Source organism: Pteronotus mesoamericanus, unplaced genomic scaffold (genome assembly GCF_021234165.1).
Source record: "Pteronotus mesoamericanus isolate MK-2021 breed Mesoamerican mustached bat unplaced genomic scaffold, CSHL_Meso_final scaffold_174, whole genome shotgun sequence".
Lineage (NCBI taxonomy): Eukaryota > Metazoa > Chordata > Mammalia > Chiroptera > Mormoopidae > Pteronotus > Pteronotus mesoamericanus.
In genome coordinates this window covers 22,142,410-22,163,540 of record NW_026555309.1, presented here as the reverse complement: position 1 = coordinate 22,163,540, position 21,131 = coordinate 22,142,410, and the positions used below count along the sequence as shown (strand labels likewise).

The window sequence follows — 21,131 nt, the reverse complement described above, 5'->3', positions numbered from 1 at the left end:
TTTGTTGCACTAGCTTTAAAAAAAATATAATAGCATATGATTTTGAGATGAGAATTTCTAAAGAAAAAATAATTTTATAGTGATCCAGTGAAGTTGTCCTTTGAGTCATTTTTCCTTTGGGTATAGCTGTTCTAAAAAATTAAAAAATTTTCAAGTATATGACACAGTTTTCTACCTATTTCATCATTTTTGCTACTTATTTACCCTTTTCTAAATCAAGGCACAAGGAAGTTATGCAATATAACAGGAAGCATAGGCTAAAGGACATTCTTTTCTACAACCACTTACACCACCCAATGCAAGGATACAACTTCAAATCAACATAAGCTCAATGTAGAGTATCTTTCTAAACATGAGAGAAGAATAATAATGTACTCCAAAAATTAAAAACAACCAGCACAATGCAAAGTTTCTAAGTAATACTCAGATATATCAATGAAAATAGTCATTGAATGTAAATCAGATCTTATAGTCTATGCTAAATCAGTCTTAGTTCATGTTTATGTTGTAAACAACATCATAAATAAATCTAATTGGTTTCCCGGAAAAATAAACCTGTAAAAAGTAAACATATTTAGGAATTAGTTATCATTTTTTTCTTTATAAAGCTGAAATCTTTTTAAAAAAATGAACGTGTATCTGGAGGACAAGAAGTATAATCTCAGGAATGGGCTAAGAAATTCCTTCCCTATATCTGCATTGTATATAGTAAACTGATTAACAGCAAAAGCATTATAATTTTGATAAATTACCTCATATGACTAGAGATTGTCTGAACATTAGTTGCATAATATAAGAAAATAATGTCTAATGCTATTTTTAAATGAGACATTTTAGGGTAATTAATATAACATGGCCTCTTGCTGTTTTCTATCAGTTCTCAGCAGCCTTCCATGGGGATTTGATATTAAAGAGGTATTAAGTTTGAATTTAGGCCATTCATTTAATATGCATTGGGTGCTTTTTATTAATTTTACAGTAAGCTGCTTTTTGACTCTGTGGACTGATTCATCAAAATATTAGTAAAAAAGGCCATGTTTTGAAGCAGCAGGTCTAGGTCACTTTGTATGTAGAACTTTTTGTCTTCAATAAATCTGATTGGAAGAAAAAAATGTCAAATGGAAATGCTAGATACAACAGAAAATAGAATATGGAAAAATGTTAGTTGGAAAATTAGCTTGGAGTCAGTTTATGGAGATTTGAAATGCCTAGTTAACAGGTTTAGACATTTTATTTAATTAAATAAAAATTAAATCAATTTAATTATCAGTTAGAATGACCAAAAAAGCTTCTGAACAAAGTTACTTTTTAGGTAATGAATTAAGAAGATGAATTTAGCTGTAGTATATAGAATGAACTAGAGTAGGAAAGGGCTGATTTGTAGTTAGGGGTAGAAATCAAGAAGGGATGGATGAAAAATATTATAAATAACAATGTATAAAGTATACAATGTACAGTATTAGAATATACACACTATGTAGAATTATATAAAAGAATGTTAGGATTACATGGAACCTCAGAGGTCATATGAACCACTCTTTCATTTTATAAATAAGCAAACTAATGCTCATGGAAACTTGGACAAAGTTACACAATTAGATATTTTCTGAGCTAGAGCTTGAACTGAGCTTTCTTGATTCTAAAGCCTGTTAACTTCTTTGATAGCAAAAATGTTTGTTTCTTTTTCTCACACTAATGTTTGACAAGTCACCATATGAATTAAATGTAAAAATGAATAAACCAAAGAAAAACACCTGAAACTCCCAGCCTCCAAAATAAAATAATGATCTATAATCAGAAATAAAATTCTTGAGAGGGAATGATAGTAAGTTAAATGTCAATTAGATAGAGAAATCACATAATTTGAGAAGTTAATTATATAGTATTAATGTTTCACTATTCATTGATTCATTCGTTCAATACTATTTATGGTGTTCATATTATGTACCAGGCACTATATGAGGAATTAGAAGTTTTGCTTAAAGTTATAGCAATGATAGGACAGAGGATAACATATGGTCACTAAGTTAAGGACATGAAAAATAGAGAAGGAGACAAGAGCAGTCAAGGGGCAGAATGAGAATCAGAACAGTACTTCACTAGAGAAGAAAAACAAGAAGTGATTAATAATGACAGATGCAATGAGGCAAGAAGGAAAATATATAGTATATAATAACCATGGATGAAATAATTTAAAATAAAGTGCTGGGCAAAGGTCAAACCATGAAGGGTTAAAACTTAGAAACTGATAGAGTCAAGGATGCATATGTAAAAACACATATCCAAGAAACATAATGGAGAGAGAGAATTCTCAAGGTAGCTTAAAGGTGTGGCAAGATAGAAAGACGGTATTTTTAAAGACTTCAACAGTAATTTGAAAACAAACAAAATCATTAAAGTAAGAGAGATTAAAATGCAAAAGAAAAATGAAAAAATTAATGGAGGAAAATTCCAGAGCTATTAAGAGAGGTTACAATCAGAAATACAAAAAGAGGATGAGCTGTGATGGAAAAGAAAATAGTTGTAGGAGAAAAGAAAAAGATTAATAATGAAAAGGAATATGGCAAAATGGAGGGTAGTTCATGAAATGTGACTTGAATTTGACCACATTTATTAGGGGCTCTCAGTAATACTTTCCATGTAGGGTACCTGTTGGAAAACATCTATATTCCATGCAGGAATCTCATCCTTTGGTGACTCTACTAGCTTTGTCAGAATCCCTTCTCTAATCAGGTCTTAGTCATGGCCCCAAATACCTTGAGATGAGACCATTTGCTGCTTCTCTTCAAACTCAGGGCACCCTCAGCACTACTGTAGATCCAGGTCACATCCTTCCCAGAACCTTACTCACTTCTAGCATCAAAACAATTTCCAGTTTGGCAACAAAACAACTTATGATAAACTCAGGATATTTGAGGTAAATCACTTTTATTCAAACATCTTATCTCTGTAATTCTTAGTTATCAGGTAAAGAGTAAGGACCATTTGTCCCCTGAAACCTTCTCTCTAAATTCTTCATCACCTGCATTCTCTTCTGGAACACTTTAATCTCTTCTAATTCTTTCAGTTGTATTTTCAAGAATCCTTATTCATTGTTAACAAACTTCCTCATATCATCAGCCTTTCTGCAAAATGGCCCCTGCATATCCCTACCTTAAATAATATTAAGCTCAAACTTGCAGACTTTGCTTCCAGTGTAGCTCTTATAGGCAAAGCTACTTATTTCTTTCACATTTCACAGTCCATTGAATCCAGGAGAGGGTAGCTCCCTACAGACACACAAGCCATTGCTCTCCCACAATAATCCACATATTTTTGTTCAATTAAACATGCCACTTAGCTGTAACATCCATTTCAATTCAGGTTGCTAATATCTATCTCCAATCACTATTCCTTAGTTATTGATAATTTGGGTAACTGGTTATCTGTTATCTTCTTTACCCTAATTCTTATGGTAATGCTAAATTTCAACATTCATGCTGATAATTGTTCAATAATCTCAAACCACAAGACATTCAAACTTCAATGATCATCAAGTTTTTCCTGTATCAGCTCCAGACACCCCTCCACACACATACTTCTGGCAAAATACTATGGATCTTAAAATCTAATGAAACTACTCAAACTCAGAAATACTAAATTTCAATATTTCAAATGTGGATTATGATCATTAACTCTGTCAGGGGTCTCAGAAGCTCACTCCCATTGTACTTGATCTTCATTCCTTAGTCTACCAATGCCTGCCAATATATACTGCCCTCTTTTTATACTTCTAATATTCTATATTTTGTCTTCCCTCAGTACTCATCCAAGACTCTATGATGATCATCTACACTACTTCCACATCAACCTTCAGTCTCCCTTCTAACCCAAATATCCCAACATTCATCAGAACCTTAAAACTGGTTCAATGCCATAATCTGATTTCTCTATATCTAGGCAACTGGGTATTGCCTAAGCAAAGCATACACTCATACAGGTTGGCACATTGCAAATTCATGGTTTCCAGTGTCTGCTATGTGGCTATCTCCACTAATCTTTTTACTTATACTTAATCAGTTCCCATCACCTTTTACCCAATGATTACTTTAAACTTTCCCATTTTCAACCAAATAAATCATATTCAATCTTTAGGCCTCTACCCTCAGGAATTTGTCTCAAAAACAACCATCATAATCTGAACTACAGCAACAATGAAATTGAAGTCATCAAATATAATTACATTCGATTTACCATCCTTTTCTTGAAAAAACTTATTTCCAATTATTTTATATAGTTTCTTCCTGTCTCAAAGGTAAGTAAGAACATTTTTCTGTTTACATATTCCATCTTTATGTTTAACCCAATCCTGTCTCTGGTCAATCTATGACCTTTCTTCTAATCATCCTCTCTTTTTTCTGTATTTTCAACCTGTCTTTTACTAGAGGATCCTTTCATCCAGCCTATAAACATACAATGTATTTCCTATTCTAAAAGAAAGAAATCTACTTTGATATTACATACCCTTACCCAGTATTTCTCCTCCACATTCTTTTGGTGTATTCACCTTCTTATCTCCCCTTCACACCTCCACTGCAATCTATTCTCTTGCTTTCTTTCTTTCTTTCTTTTTTTTTTTTTTGCCTCATCAACCTTCTGAAATCACTTTAGCTAAAATCCCTAATGACTCCTCATGACAAATCTAATGAGTGTTTTTTCATTTATGATTTTTTACTGTTGAATTATTTGTTCTTTCTTAAAACTCTCTATTGTCTTAGTTTTATTCTTATCCTCATGTTTTCTTCTCTATGCTATTCAGAAGCTTCTCCTCCTCTATCTACCACTTAAATGTTAATGTTTCCTAGGGCAGAGGAAAACTCCTTAGCCTTCATTTCATGGGCTGTGTCCCTAGTTGATTTCACTTTCGTTTCTTGTGTCTACTTCCTGTTGGTAGTGAAGCTACTTCCAAATTGCTCTATGTACCCTATACTTTTTTAAGCTTTAAAAGTATTTACCTGACTCCTTGCTAGAGGTTTCCCTTAGCCTTTTCAATAGTTTCAAAACTACTGAAAACTGGTCCCTCACCTAAACTGACTCCTCCTCTAACATTTCCAACCTCCTACCTTTGCTACGGCACCACATGCACCAAGTTAGTTACTCAAGCTATGAGACTGGGAGTATTTCTTGATTCTTTGCTCCACCTCAACATCCAGAACCCATTATTTACCAAGTGTTATTTATTTTAATTGATTAAATCTCTCATCTCTTTCTATCTCTCCATCTACTACCTTGCCTAGTTCAGGCCCTCAAAGAGTTTCTGTTGTCCCAGACCATGGCAAATTACCCCAATACATACTTTTCTTTTTCCATAACATTTTCTCTCAAATCAACCACCCACAGAGTTTCTAGAGCAATTATTATTATACCTGCCCCCTAATTAAAAGCCTTCAAAGTACTTCCATTGCTTACAGTCTTAGATCTAAGTTCCTTAACAGAATAACCTAATACAAAGTTATTTGTAATTGAGATCACCTCTATCACTCTAAGTTCATTTCTTGCTATTCCTTGCTTTGTGGATAATGCTCCAACAGTACAAAAACATGTTTATTACTTTAGCAAATTTGCTCCTAATTACTTTAAAATTCCACTGACATCCTACCTTACCTCCATATAATTCCAATTTCTCCTTTGATATAGCAAAAAAAAAAAAAAGAAAAAGAAAAAGAAAAAGAAAAGATATAGCCTAGTTGTTGTCTCCTCCATGACATCTTACAGAAAGTCTATCATCAGCCTGCCCACCATCAATGTCAGTGATTGCTTAATACTCTGTGTATAGCTTTAAGTAGAGATAAATACTAGGAAAAAAAAAAGTAGGGTATTGGGGTGAAATTTAAAATATAAAAGAAATATTTATTAAAATAAAGGATATATCTTAATAAAGCGGTATTAATAAAAGGTAGCATGCTATCCATTTTAAATATGTTTGTTTAAATGTTGACTGTTTTATAATACACACTAGATCAAAGTTAATTTTTTATTGGTCAGCATAACCTCACCAGAAGAAAAAAGACTGATTTCTAACATTAGTTAATATTTGTCTCTTGAATATAAAAGAAGTTTAGCAAACATTACTTAAGCCTCTATTCATCTGTTCCAAAGAGATGGCATGCCTAATTGTACATTTTATAATCTTGGGGTACAAACACCACAGAATCTGATTCTTCAGAGACTGAGGGGTGCTATGTTGAGTTTACTACTTTCAATCCATTCAGAAAATTCCAGGTTTTATATAGTCAAACTATGAATCACTTGGAGCTATTAATACATATTGAGTCTCCAAAAGGGAATTTTCAGACAATGGTAGTACCATGATAGTAAACGCCACCTTGAAATCTAGACTGGTAAACTGGACACTTAGAAAGTTGTTGTAACTTTAATTCTTTTTCCATAATCCTGAATAAAGAGGTCACTTTTCCTTTGAGGGTTCTATTATTTTGACTCAAGTAGGTAAGTTAGGAAGAATTGGGATATAAACAAAGTAAGAAATATTTAGTATTGAAGCAAAACAACAAAAAAGGGACTGAGAAAATACAAAAGAAAATTAAATATAGTAATGACCTCTATCATATAATAAACTGAAAGGCATTAAATTTCAATTACATTTACAGAACGACATCACAAAATTTGAATTATTAAGAATATATTGTTAATAATATCTCTATGTTTTCTGCCACATTTATCTACATCATTTCAATCCTTAGAAATTTACCCATTAGTTTTTTAAACTATTTTAACAATTAACTAAATTAATAGGATAAAAGTGGTCACACATAACTCAAATCACTTTGAAATGACAGAGTGAGTACAGCATCTATTTCCTCACCTTATATTAGCTGAACTCTCTTCTCTGCTTATAGGAGCTCAAAATGTTTCACTGAACTGGCTTAAATCCCTAAAAGCTACATAGAGGTCTTCTTTCCCTTCTTTTGCTAGTTAATCCTCTCTTTAGTTAAATGCCATGTAATTGATTATTTCTGTTCAATAAAAGGGGAATGGTGGTAGACGAGAAATGAACAAAGATTTTCCCACAGATCCAGTGTTTTCCATGGATCCAAAATCATCTACAGTGATGACCAAGGAGTAGATCACAGCCACCTTTGACAAGGGAACCATAATCTGATCAGTTCAACCTAAGCACTTCAAGTACTGACTCCTCGACTGTGGAAGTAGAGAGGGAAGTGTGTTGTTAAGCTATAAACAAATCAACTAGTGTTGTCTAAATAGCTAATTACGAACTCTGCTGTGGAAGGTGGGCAGTCAAATGTAATTAAACTGTTATTCTATCCTTCTAGGCAATTAAAGTTAATCATAATTACTGGAGAATTAAATTTTTAGATCATCAAAGACATAATCCTAACTCATTAAAAGGAAACTGTATTTTTGAAATGATACAATTACAGAGTTTATATATGCTTTATTTTCTACTATTTTATAAAATAATGTATCTGTATTTCATTACAATCATATGTATATATAAAAAACAGAAGTAGAATTGAATTACATCATATCAACAGACAGACACATGCAATCCTACGAACAGACTCAATTGTAAGAAAAATATACCTGCCATCCCTGTGATGATGTTCAATGCTCTGACTGTATCTGGAGCGAGGTAGAGTAAGAAAATGACTGCAAGCATGGCAGAAACAAGAATATAAATGAGACTCAGGGAAGAAAAGAAAGGTATAGTTTAATTTTTAAAAGTAAGAATAAAAAAAGATAAGCAGATAGTAAGCAAAGCAAATGAAAATTGACACTGAAAAGCTTGCTCCTTCCACTCAGTAGCCATTATAATATGTCAGTGATAAAAGTTAAACTATTCTAAATATTCTAAAATAAAACACAACAAAATATAACAAACTGAGGTTTAAACAAATTATATTCCAAAATAAAACCTTATCAGTAATTACTCAAATATCTTCAGCACAATCTATAAAATGTTAAATAATACAGATGCTTTCCAATTTTTAGAAGGAAAGATGAAAAGAGAAAAATAATAAAATAACCAGAGAGTTTAAGGAGAAAATGATAAAAGAGGCAATTGCTAATACTTATAGTAAAGAGACTTATTTATAAGGTAATTATTTCTTCTATCAATAATTAAAAATAATTAAAGGGCTTTATAAATTCCATTTAGTAAAAAACAGATTCAAATTATTTCTGATTATTAATTTTATTTATTAAACTTATTGGATACTACCCATATTTCCATTCACTATTTTTGTTACATTTATTACGTTATCGGCTCTGCTGCATTTCATGGCTCATGGCCACCATAACCCTCAAAGCAGCCCACTGACATTTGACCCATCTGTAGTTGATTCTCTCTTCAGCACTTTAAAAAAACTTTTCTATTTTCTTAAAATCCTATTGCCAAAACATTTAATTCTGACAGATTGTCATAATCTTTCCATAAAAAATGGAAACCAACTTGAACTCTCTCAACTTCCATTCTTCTACCTCTAAATATAGAGTAAATATATATCTTCATTTGTCCTTTTCACCTTCACAAAAATAAGAAATTCCTCTACTTGTAAATCTACTTCCTACACGACCTTGCTTCACTCATTGTTGCTTACCATCCCTCAAGTGCACTTAATCCTAAAAATAAAACCTTAACTAAACTTGCCTCCCTCTCCTGCCATTGTACTGACTTCCCTTGATTTCTGCCTCTACAATTCTCTTGAAACTAGCCTGCGAATGCTATCTGTGAAATCCTAAAAAAAATCCTTTAATCTTTTCTTGATCCTCATCATACTACACATATCTGTGGAATTAGATAGGCATTGATTTTCAACCTCTATTTCTTGATACTTCTCTCTTGGTTTCTGAAACACTTTTTTTCTTGCTATAAAAACAGTATTTATTTAAGATACCTATTTGCCAGGTACTCCATTAAACCTTTGCCTATTTTATTTCATTTATTTCTCACAACTCTTTGAGGTAGGTTCTAGTATTCCGACAGACAGAGATACCGAGGCTATGGGTGCTTGCCCTTAGCCATACAGTAAGCAGCAGGATTCCATTTCAAACTCAAAACTTCCTTAATACAAAATTCAGGCTCTTAACTTCTTAAAGAAGCAGGATCTAACTATTCTTTATCCATTTCATTTACTGAATTCCCTTTTTCTGTATTCCTCTAATGCAGTGGTTTCCCAAGATTTAATCCTCGACATTCCTTATATTGCAATACATTCTTATTGGATAGTATTATTTGCTTTTGTAGTGTGAACTCTCACTTTGCTTTAGCCTTAATTTCTCTTTGGTTTCACGGCACATTTCCAGCTACTTTGTGGGCTCTCCACACGGCTGCTTTAGTGTCATGTAGACTCTTCAGAAAATGCACACTAATTGTGAGGCTTGAGCAAGACATTTGCCCATTTAAATATCTGGTGCTACCTTTGTGAAATGACAGGGCTGGAGCAGGAGTTTTCAAATTTTCTTTTTGAACAGAAGACCACTTGTTTTTTCAATAAAGACTCTTGAATATATACAATGAATTAAACAAATAAACTAAGGTACATTAAAAATGGCATTTAATCTGTTCTAAACTTATAAAATATTGAGCAGAGCAGTTTATTGTAAGAAAAAAAAGAAAACTGAAAAATTACTACATTTTGAAAAGCAAAAAGGAATGAAGTTACACATTCTAAAATTATAATAAAAATATCACTATTTAAAGAATTTTTCTATTCACTGATCAAATTTCTCGACACACTTCAATTCTTAATCAGTAATAAAATCTTTAAAGACAGAGCAAAATCATATTTATAATGAATTATCCTTCCATTATATTAAATTAGCCCAACCACCAGACACACAAAAAAGACTGAAAAATGAGAAGATAAAATGTAATACCCTTAGGTAAGTAACAGTTTTTCAAAGCTAAGTTTCAAACAGTTTCAACCTAATATAAAACTTTCTGCTCTGCTTTCAATGATGTTAATGTTTTGTTACTCTGTAGTTCCTAAAATATACTCAGTATGATTGATTTCAGTATGTTAAAATATATTCCTCAAATGTAGTAAATAAAATGTTGCATTACTTTTATAAATTGATTTCTCTTTTCATTTACTCTCTTTATATTTTCAAACTTTCAGAGATGTGTTTCACTTCATATTTGGTAAGTGAAAGGGCCAAGAAGACTATAATTAGTTGTGGGTTTGAGATTTTTGGCTAACTGGTTGCCTAACAAAGAATAGACAAATGGCTTAAGTGTGTCAGCTATTTCAGAGATCCATTTAGTAGGGCATTTTTCTTTTTAAAATATAAATGCATTAATTGAATCCACAAAAGGAAGTTTATGAATTAATAATTTTCTGCTAGCGTTAATTATATATTTTCTTATTATGCTAAAAGCATTGAAAAAATCATCCTGAGATGTCCTACATTAAATTACAATGGGCTGGGTGGAGAGTAAGAGAAAGAAACAAGAATATGTTTTTAGGGTTTTTTTAAAAATCCCTACTTGAGGATATGCTTATTTCAGAGAGAGAGGGAGAGAGGAGGAGAGAGAGCAAACATAGATGTGAGAGAGAAACAGCCACTGGTTGTCTCCCATACTCATCCCGGCTGGAGATGGAACCCACAACCTAGGTATGTGTCCTGACAGGGAATTTAACCTGCAAATTTTTGGTGTACTGAACAAGGCTCCAACCAACTTAAGCTGCCTCGCCAGGGCAAGAGACAAGAGTAGTTAACCCATTAATAGCTGTAGGCTTACTAAGAGACTGCTTACATGTATGGAGCTTTGAATCAACTTCTGTAGTGACTACCAGATGTCACAGCATCCTGCTTATACACAAACTTTCAGGACTGTTTCCCACAACCAATAAAACCTATCCTCAATAGTAATATCACTGCCTTACAGATTGTGCACCTATCCTAGAACTGCCCTCACTTTACCTCTTCCAATCTCATGATCTGTAGCCCCTTATCTGTTCTCCCAAAACAACACCTTTCTTCCTTGAAACATTAAACCACCTGTCAACTCCAGGAGAACATGTTTGTCTTTTCTACCTAGCCCTGCTGCTGGTAGCTAGGACTTCATAGTACAGGATCTGTTACCCTTTCGGGCCAGCATTTGGCTCAATAAAAGGTTTCTTTCAGAAGAGATTTTGGCCATGAAAGTTTTTTGCTAAACTCTATGTACCCCCAAAATTCTGGCCTATAAAATAAACTTAATAATTCTTTCTGCAGGATATCTCTGACATGTTACAGGAATATTATCTGGTACTCCATACTTATTCCAATAGTAAATTAAGTCATGTAAACAAATAAGCTCTTGGAATGATTTCTCATACTAAAGCCACATAGTTAGCCCCAAGAAAATTATATTCCTAGTTGTAGTATTTGTCACAATTTACTAGAGAAACAATGATACAAAAGTAATAGGAATATGAAGGATGCCCCTTGCTAATCATTTTAGCTAATACCCCTTCATCCAAGTTTCTAAATTACTCATAAAGAACCTATTTTCTTTTCAAAGCAAAATAGGATTTTGACTAATGATAAAAAGAGTGAGATGTACAGAGAAATAAAGATCTAATCAAATTTTGACATATGATTTTTTTTATGTTACCTGTAAGAAAACGTTTGAATACTATATCTCCTTCTTATACCACTTAAGTTTAACAAGGTACAAAAAACTAATGTTAAATAGCATCATTTCTCGCCCAATACAGCCAATGTAAAAAAGCCATTATCTTCATGGATAACTTTTCAACATGGCCCCAGGTCCTTCATCCTGCATACTGGGTCTTTCTGAATATATATATATATTTTCTCTGTATCTTTGCTCTTGTTCTTGACTGAATAAACATACTCATTTTTCAGGGTCCAACTCCTGTCCTGAATTCTCTACACAGCTTTTTAAAAAACATCTGAATTGATCCATTTTTTTCTGTTTAACTGATAAGCACATAGAATGTAAATTATTTGTAAGACAAAAGATCCTTTTGAACATTAAAGATAAGACACATTTTTCTGAGTGTATACTACACAATTGGAGGCACTGTCTCATGCAATGTGTCCCCAAACCCTGTAAAATTGGTGCTAATATTATAATTATATAGATAAGAAAATCGAATTCTAAAGAGGTTAATTTTTCCAAAGATATGTGGTTAGCAAGTAGGAAAAAGCCTAAATCCAAACTCAATGCCATTTGGTTCCAAATGTTATGAAAAAATATTCAATAAAATACTGTTCTAGTCCAGTGCATCAATTCTTACGGACAAGAGAGGTTAATGCATCATGCAAAATACCTAAATTGACTTACTACTTCAAAGGAAATTTTCTTTTAGACTTTCTTTTCAACTGGTTTTAAATACTGTATTTTTTCCATTACCATTTATCCTCCTCAAACTACCCTCATCCTGTCCCATAATTACCACACTGGAAATTTTCTTTTAGACTTTCTAATCAACAATATGATTGATTGACCCTATAAAATGCTGTTCATGAAAATTTGTTAGAGAGTATTCTTAGTAATTACATAATACAAAAAAATTACAATGCCTTCACATGCATTCTATTAAAATATTTTAGAATATTAGGATAAACAGAAATTAAGAACCTACTGTTTAATATTTTGATAGACTATGTGGATAATACATTTGTATTTTTGATTTCTCACATTAATGAATAAGGATTGCACAGATAACTCAAAAATAATATATTAGAAATGGTTATATAGTCCTGTTTAAGTGAATTTCTATTATACTTATTTCAAAAAGAACTTAAAGCAGTTCACAATTAACAGTAATTATGATCTGGTACTATATGGCACTCTAAGAGAGTAATAAAATCACTTAAATCAATTTCTCCAAAACTCTGAATTACCTGAAAATTTTTGCTAAACTACAAGACTCATAAAGTTATAAAGTAAACAAAAGTCTTAGTCAATATTTTTTCATTAAGGCCGTTTGCCTTAAAATATTGATGCAATATTATGTGTTTGCATGATAGTGACACTTTCTGTGTTCAAGTATAATTGTAAGTTAATTTTATTCGACTCCTCTCTCCGCAAAATTTAGACCATATTGTATTCAGAGAGGATATCAAGTCCAATTTTCATTAAAAGAAAAACTTAACATAAACATGACGGATTTAAAATCATTTCAGACTTTTCTGTCTCATTATTTCCTTAAACTTTCACTAAACAAGGAACTTATGAATCACTAAGTAAATAGTTTCCAGAAAAGATCAAACTCATTAAAAATCTATTAGGTAACAAAAGCATTCATTCACACACTCTAATACAACTCTTTCCAGCTTCTAATATTGCCAACAGAGTTATATTTCATTATTATTGTTTTTGATAAGCATAAATTTTTCTAGGTAGAATATCTATAATTATGCCTAAAGACATAAATATCTGTGAAAAAGTCAAACAAACTGAAAATTAATAATATACTATATTAACTTTCATTCAATGCTGATTAAGATACTAATTTGAAAACTTTCTAATTTCTTCTTAGATTTTATACTCAATAGCCAAGACTGGTTTGACATTATTAAAACCTAAGATCTTCCATATCTTTTGTAAAAGTGTGCTAAAATAAAATGAAAATTATAAGCATGAATAGAGTATAACCCTAGATTTAGACATAACAATTAAATTTATGGATATCAACAGTAACATCTCTTATCAGTTGGCTTAAAAGCCAACAAATATTTCTGTTAATATTAGTTTAGGATGACAAAAAGACTTCTGAGTTCCCTTGTTATTTTATCATAATGTTCTTTAAATGGTGTATAGTTTTCTTTCCTTATCTCAAACCCATTTGATAGTTTGGGGAAATATCATAGCATTTTTCATTTTATATACAATCAAGCCATGAGTTAGAAAGTTAATTTGCTTAATTTCAAAAATTAGTTGTAATTAATGCATATATTGAAGAACACCGTGTTTCTTCCAACCATGTCACATTTAATAGAGCCAATTCAGAGAATGCTTCCAAATAAAGCAATTAACAACATGATTCTTTAAGATGCTTAAAAGTTTACTGAAAGCCATGAGGAAAAACCTCTTCATGAATCAGTTAATGTGTTTGTTTCTTAAACAAACCAACTCATCTCAACACTATTATGTATTAAAAGTCACATTGATTTCCCTGGTGAATGTAACAGACTAAAATCTATTACCTCATGGATGTATTTTTATATATAATAATTATGATAAGGTAAAAATAATAAAACATCTTGCTTTCATTTTGACTATCATTATGACTTCTTGTGCAAATTTACTAACTTACTGGTTTCATTTAACAAAGGACCAAAATTTCAAGAGCAAGGTAATTTTATTTTTTTCTTACCAAACAAATATATATGTATATATAGTGTTCCTTTGTTTTCTTTTATCAAATGATGTGGGTATAAGAATAAATGTAGGCATTGTAAAGGAAACAAGGTTTTAGAAACTAAGATAAAAAATACCCAAGTTCAGGGTGAGAACATTTTATGGTAACACCTTTTTCCTGAAGGCAGCAATTATTATAGGGTATAACAGTATTTGATTATATTCACCTGTCTCTATCTGGGGAATAATGGTCATCCATGACACGATGTCTATCCATCCGGCTAATTGTATTATAATGTCCAGTAGTAGAGCGCGTCCCTCGAAGTCCCTGCTCCACATTCCTACTGAAATAGTAAGATCCATTAAATATTTTAAAATCACAATTATATACTATACTAATAAATAAGGGTTATTAATAAAGATAGTAGAAAAAAACAAAACTTACTATAATGTTAAGTCCAAGTTTTTTGTTTTAACTAATTGCATCTCTGGCTAATGGTATAAACATCCACTGGAGGTTAACAGTGAAGTCAGGTTAGTTTTAGAACAGACATGATATAAAATTAAGATAATATCAATGAGGATAGAGATGAGGATTATCAAAGCTATTAACATATGACTCTCAGGTAATATTCAATGATTAAAAAACAGCTGGAGGAATAGATTTGTGTGGGGAAAAAAGGAGTTATGCATGTTGCTTATAGACAATATATTTGTAGATCCTATTTTTAGGGATAATGAATGTTTGTTTTTTAATCTCTAAACTGAAGTCTTTATAATTGATCAATGATGATTTCTTAAGCTACCATTCTTGGCCTGGATGTCTACTTCTTATTCATGATAGAATAAATCTTTTATGTAAGCTACTAATCTTACATCTCTATTGATGGAACTATTACATTTAAGAAAGTACTTTTCAGAAAACTCAATAATTTTAGTCCCATTGACAAACATAGTTAAGTCAACATCTCCAAAAATTTTACACCATGTTCATAAAGTTTTAATACATTACATTTTCTTTTTAATTTCTTCAGTGTCTAATGGAAATAAACACGTTTTAAGTGTTTAATATTCTTATAAATTAAATAAATTAAATTTATAAATATAATAAATCTCAGATTCTTTTATATGGTCTAATACCATGCATAAAATTAAGATTATAATGAAAAATTTCAAGTTTAAACCTAACTCAATTATTCATTTATAGTAAGAGTTATGAGAATATCATTCTAAGTGTTTAATTTCCTAAACATTGCAAGTATATAAATTGTGAATTATGCACATATTTTTTATTAGCAAACATATTATTTCCATGGCTCTTACTCTTTTAAGCCTTTCCATACTTAACTGGATAGATTAGAGTTTTCCACTAGGCATAAGACCTGGAGCTACAGATTTACTAAGCCATTTTTCCCACTACCTGTGCATTCCTTTTAATTCTTTGCATATTGTTCCTAATTTAAAAGCCCCATCATATGTATATTTTTTCTTATTTCTTAAATTTTCAATATCTCTATCATATATGATTATAATTAGTTGGTTATAACTAGATCTGCTCAATATTGATAAGTGATTTAAAGCTAGGTCCTGTTTATAATTTTGAACTTTAACAATAACATAATATGTAGATCATCCAAAGTTAAAAAGTAGCCTATATTTAATATTACTCTCATTATGTAGTTATCCAAAGGTGTCTTTATTTTTCCTGAAGTAACTTATTCCATAAGAATTTATTATTTTTAGAGGTTATGAATGATATTTTATGATAAATAGGCTTGTAATAGTATCCTACAAATAAAATGTGTATATTCTCTTACCTTTGTGGAGGAGGGACACTGGGTGACCATGATCTAGTCCTTCCTATAACATCTACTCGGTGGGGAGACCCTGATGGTGAACAATGGTTTGATGACATTACTTGTTCTGGCACTGATAATGTTGAGCTTTGAAGATCTCGACCATTGTGTCGATAATCTAAAGGTGGAAAGATTAATATTATAGTTACCTATGCACTAACTCATATTGTATTTTGTACTTTACTGAAAAACATAAAATATTGGTAAAGCTAAAAGGCTCTGACTATATTAAAGGCATAGCATATACTAAGACATAATAATATTTTACAAGCATTTAAAAAAGAATGCCCAATATTCAAATATTTATGTACTTACTATCCTAAGGCACTGTGCTTGGTCGAGTAAAACATACACAATTAATTTCAATAAAATACTTGTTTATTCTAAAAACACTTTCATCTCTTCAATGACCTAGGAGAGCATCAAATAGTTCTCCAGAACTATGTATGTTTAAAATTATTAACCACAAAAGTTCCTAAAAGTCTAAAGTTATTACTTTATTACATTAGAAAGCACTCTGAATACCACTTAAGTAGCTATATGAACTGCTTTTCTTATAGTATGTGATAGGACTGAGATGAATAGAAGCCTGAGAATAAAAATATGACAAACTAGAAGAGGGAAATCACCCTATGATTTGACATACTTAGATAAAGTATACTAGCAGTTATATTACTCAGATGTGTCCTTGAGAGCAACTGATATTTGACAGATTGAGAGAAAGTAGAAGAAATTCTAAGTTGGTAGAAAAATAGCAGTTCAAGTGTGGGGCAGCAGTGGGGAAATAAGTAGTAAAGGTAAATTTGATTCAAGTTATATGTATCTAAAATGTCATAAGGTTTGTAATGTCAAGAGCCTGAAATCTCTGAGGAGAAAATGAGAGTATCACCACCATCTCTATCTTCATCATGTTCATCATGACTACTATTAATTGATCTTTTACTATGTTCTAGGAACACTGCCAGGCATTTTACAGTGTTCTTCTTCAATATCTTTCAGAAATAAACTCAGACACAGTATTGGTTTACATGTGATTTTTCCTAACACATTAACATTTTGCGGTATTATCTCAGGTTCCCTAAAAATAGAGCAAGAGAGTCAAGCACTTAGGTGCACATGAATAATTGAAGGATGCTCTAAGGAGAAAGGAATTCTAAGAGCAGAAGAGGGCATGAGAAGAAACTAAGCAAAAAATGTGGTGTCAGCCTGATCCCAGTAGAGGCTCTAGAACATAAATATAGCTAGTGGCACAACTTTGGAATATGACAATTAGTAATGGCAACAAACTACGCAGAAAGAATCAATACATTCATTGATTCAGCAAATATTTATGAGTACATATGCATGCCAGATGTTATTCTATGTGCTACAGTGAGTAAAACAAACAAAAAAGACTTGCGCTTATGGAGCTTAAATTCTAGTTGAAGAGTGATAGAGATCATTAAAAGCTCAATAAATATTATATGATATCCTTGAAGGTGATTAGGTGCCATAAGGAAAATAGAACAGGGTAAAGGGAGATAAAAAATTCCAGATATTCCAAGATGCCTGCAGAGTAGGTAGAAACTACACTCACCTGGTCCTGGGACCAAACCAGATTTCCTGCTAAATTATAGTGATCAACCTGAATAACCAACAGAAGGGTATCTGAACAGAAATACAGCCATGGATTTACAGAAGAAGCCACATAGAGACTGGTAAGAAGGGTGGAGCCATGGAAAGGGCTGGTCCTGGCATTCATGGTCCTCTGGCAGCCAAGGAGCTGGAGAGATACCTGAGCTGCAAAATTCTCTCCCACCATGGGTGTGGGGTCTCAACCCCACATAGGGACCCCTAACCCACAGCAACAGAAATGGGAAAAAAAGCCTGCATGGCATTTGGTGGTAAATATCATTGGGGATTCAGTTCACCTGGGAGAGACGAGAGTCTGCTAGAGACCCAGGTGTCAGCTTCCCAGGGTCAAACATTCTTATTGGTACAGCACCAGCCTGGGGAGTGCACTGCCCAGTCCTCCAACTGCTGGTGACACCACCCTGCATGCTCAAGTCCTGCAGAGGAGCCTGCTGGCTGCACTCGGCAGGGACCAATGGGGTGCTCTTTATCCAGAGAAGCTCCTAGCAGAGGCCCAGACAGTGATTGAACTGTAGCTTTGGAAAGGGACCATTCTTTCCCACCTCTCTTGCACAGCCAGTGCTACCTCCCACATCTTGAATCGCTTGGCCTGCCCTTCTACTCTATGGCCCCAGCCTGCTGAGTTCAGTTGAACAACAGCATAGAGCTGGAACTTTCCTGGGAATCAGGGTGCTGGGTTGTGTGGCTATATCATGGAGGGGAGGCATTGATAGCTCTCCGGTGAGATCAGCTCTTGCTATTAGGGGAGGCGGAAGAAGTACCCGCCCCCACTACTGCAAAAGAAATCACCAATCATCAACAAAACAAAAAGGGAACCCACTGAATGGGAGTACATATTTGCCAATGATACATCTGATAAGGGGTTAAGTTTCCAAAATATATAAAGAACTTACACAACACCAAGAACACAAAAAACCTAATTAAAAGATAAACAAAAGACCTGAATAGACGCTTCTCCGAAGAGGACAAATAGATGGTCAATAGACATATGAAAAAATGCCCAATGTCACTAATCATCAGAAAGATGCAAATTAAAATCACAATGAGATATCACCTCATGCTTGTCAAAATGGCTATCATCAATAAATCAACAAACAACAAGTGCTGGCGAGGATGTGGAGCAAAGGGAACCCTCATGCACTGTTGGTGGAAATGCAGATTGGTGCAACCACTGGGGAAAACAGTATGGAATTTCCTCAAAAACTTAAAAATGGAACTGCCTTTTGACCCAGCGATTCCACTTCTGGAAATATATTAAAGAAACCACAAACACTAATTCAGAAGAATATAGGCACCCCTATGTTCACTGCAGTGTTATTTATAATAATAGCCAAGATCTAGAAACAGGAAAAAAGAAATTTATGTATTTTACTGTAAAGATTTTAAACTTTTAATTTGAGTGATTTTACCTCATGAGAAGCTTCTGAGCAGAAATGATCATGACCTGTATTTTTCTTAAACAAAATCTCTTCATTGTTATGAAGTGATTCTAAGAAGTTAATTGCTATGCTGATAACAAAATGAAAGGAAAGAGGGCAATAAATCAGGCACGAGGTGACAGTGGTTTAAACCAGGATAATAGCAATGGAGATGATGGAAAGTCTGATTGTGGACATATTTTGAAATAGAGACATATGGAAATTTTTTTGAAAGATTTGATGTTGGAAATAAGAGGAAGAGAAAGGGACAAAAAGATATCCAAAATTGTATACAAGTAAATCAAAAAATGGCATTGCCATCAAAAGACATGGAATGGTGAGAAAAATTAAGAGTTCAGTTTTGGACATACTGAGTTGAAGGTATCTACTACATTTCCAAGTAGAGACATCAAGTGGGCAGTAAAAAAATAAAAATTTCAAGTAAAAACAAGAGGTCTTAACTGGACATTTGGGAGTTTTAGCACTCAGATGTTATTTAAAAACGGGACTTTAAATAGATGTCATCACTAGGGGAGTGAGTGTAGATAAAGAACAAGTCCAAGGACTTGTCTGAGGGCACTCTATTATGAATCAATTACATTTTGTAATTATATACAGGAGCGAAGAGGGGAAGGAGGGGAGAGGAGGGAAAAAAGGTGCCTTAACTTTTGATACATCCACTAGGAAGTTAAGGGTGTATCACTAAAAGTGAGAGACATAAGGCAAGGTTTACCAGTTTGGAGAGGGGGAGATAATAGCATTTCAGGAATATAGGTTGGCACAAAGTTACATATGTGGGAAAGAATCTTGAGACAGGCATTAGAACTCTTGGTAAAGATTTAAGAGTCATGTATATTATATAGAGAGTAAATATAAGAGTATATATACAGAGAAAAGAGATTTGACTATAGAGTTTAAGGGAGACTAGGGAGAAAAGAAGGAAGAAAGAAAACACAACTAATGAAGTTACATGAAGATGAAAAAGAAATAAAGAGTTTTAAGATAATATTCATGATTAAAATGTAAACTACTATTCTGAAGTGATATAGAATGAGTACTAGAGATAGACAATTAACTTAGGAAATCAGAAGTTCATATTGACTTTTAAGAGCTAATTATTAAAACCCCTTTCTACCTTCCCAATGGAAAATAAATTATTTAGGTCTATATATTGTTTCAGGTCAGAGAGGAAAATAATACTAAAATTTTATGTGGCTATGATTAATATTATATATATTTCACTTATTGACACTGGAGAGTGAGTTGACTGGTTCAAAGAATAGTTGGCTTATAACTATTCCCCAACTCAGTATACCATGGGGGGCAAAATCCAGGCAGATATGAGAGGGAAACATGGGGGGAGGTAGCAAATCAAGGGGTCAAATATATGATGATGGGAAAAGATTTGACTTTGGGTGGTAAACACAATATGCAATATACAGATGATGTATCATAGAATTGTACACCTGAAATCTATGTGATTGTATTAACTAATGCCACTTCAATACATTTAATTTAAAATTTAAATATTCATGCCTGGAATTGCTTCCCTGAGAAACCTAAATTTCAGTATCAATCAAAATTTCAATTTATGTTGAAGAATAATATTAGCAATGCAAATATCAAAATTACCCCTGACTCGAGTTAGTCAGAATACACAAAATAAAGAGCCCTTGGAAAATACTAATTCTGGAATAGTTAATTTTCAAGATACCTGTCTTGCAAAGTTGGAAAAAAATAAAGCACCCAATACTGTTCATTACTGAGAAAAGACAAGATAGATTAAAAAGGGTTATGAATAGTTGTAACTGATACTCTAAATTTGACAGATATGAAGTCTGCAACTAAAATCAATCTTTGAATATGGGCAAGGGAGTATTAACAGAT

General features: G+C 32.6%; 1 protein-coding gene across 18 annotated transcripts in view; it reads right to left on the bottom strand.

Annotated features, from left to right (window-relative positions):
• Positions 1-21,131, bottom strand: part of RIMS2 (regulating synaptic membrane exocytosis 2) — a 473,698-nt gene that overhangs the window by 171,739 nt on the left and 280,828 nt on the right. For 11 of the 18 annotated variants that reach the window (XM_054590359.1, XM_054590361.1, XM_054590362.1 and 8 more), the window contains 2 exons: positions 16,156-16,312; positions 14,566-14,682 (listed from right to left, as the gene is read on the bottom strand). In XM_054590359.1, coding sequence (XP_054446334.1) covers positions 14,566-14,682; positions 16,156-16,312 — 274 coding nt within the window. Of the gene's footprint in view, positions 1-7,602; positions 7,669-14,565; positions 14,683-16,155; positions 16,313-21,131 lie in introns of all 18 variants that reach the window. The other 7 variants (XM_054590373.1, XM_054590372.1, XM_054590374.1 and 4 more) reach the window with 1 other exon arrangement.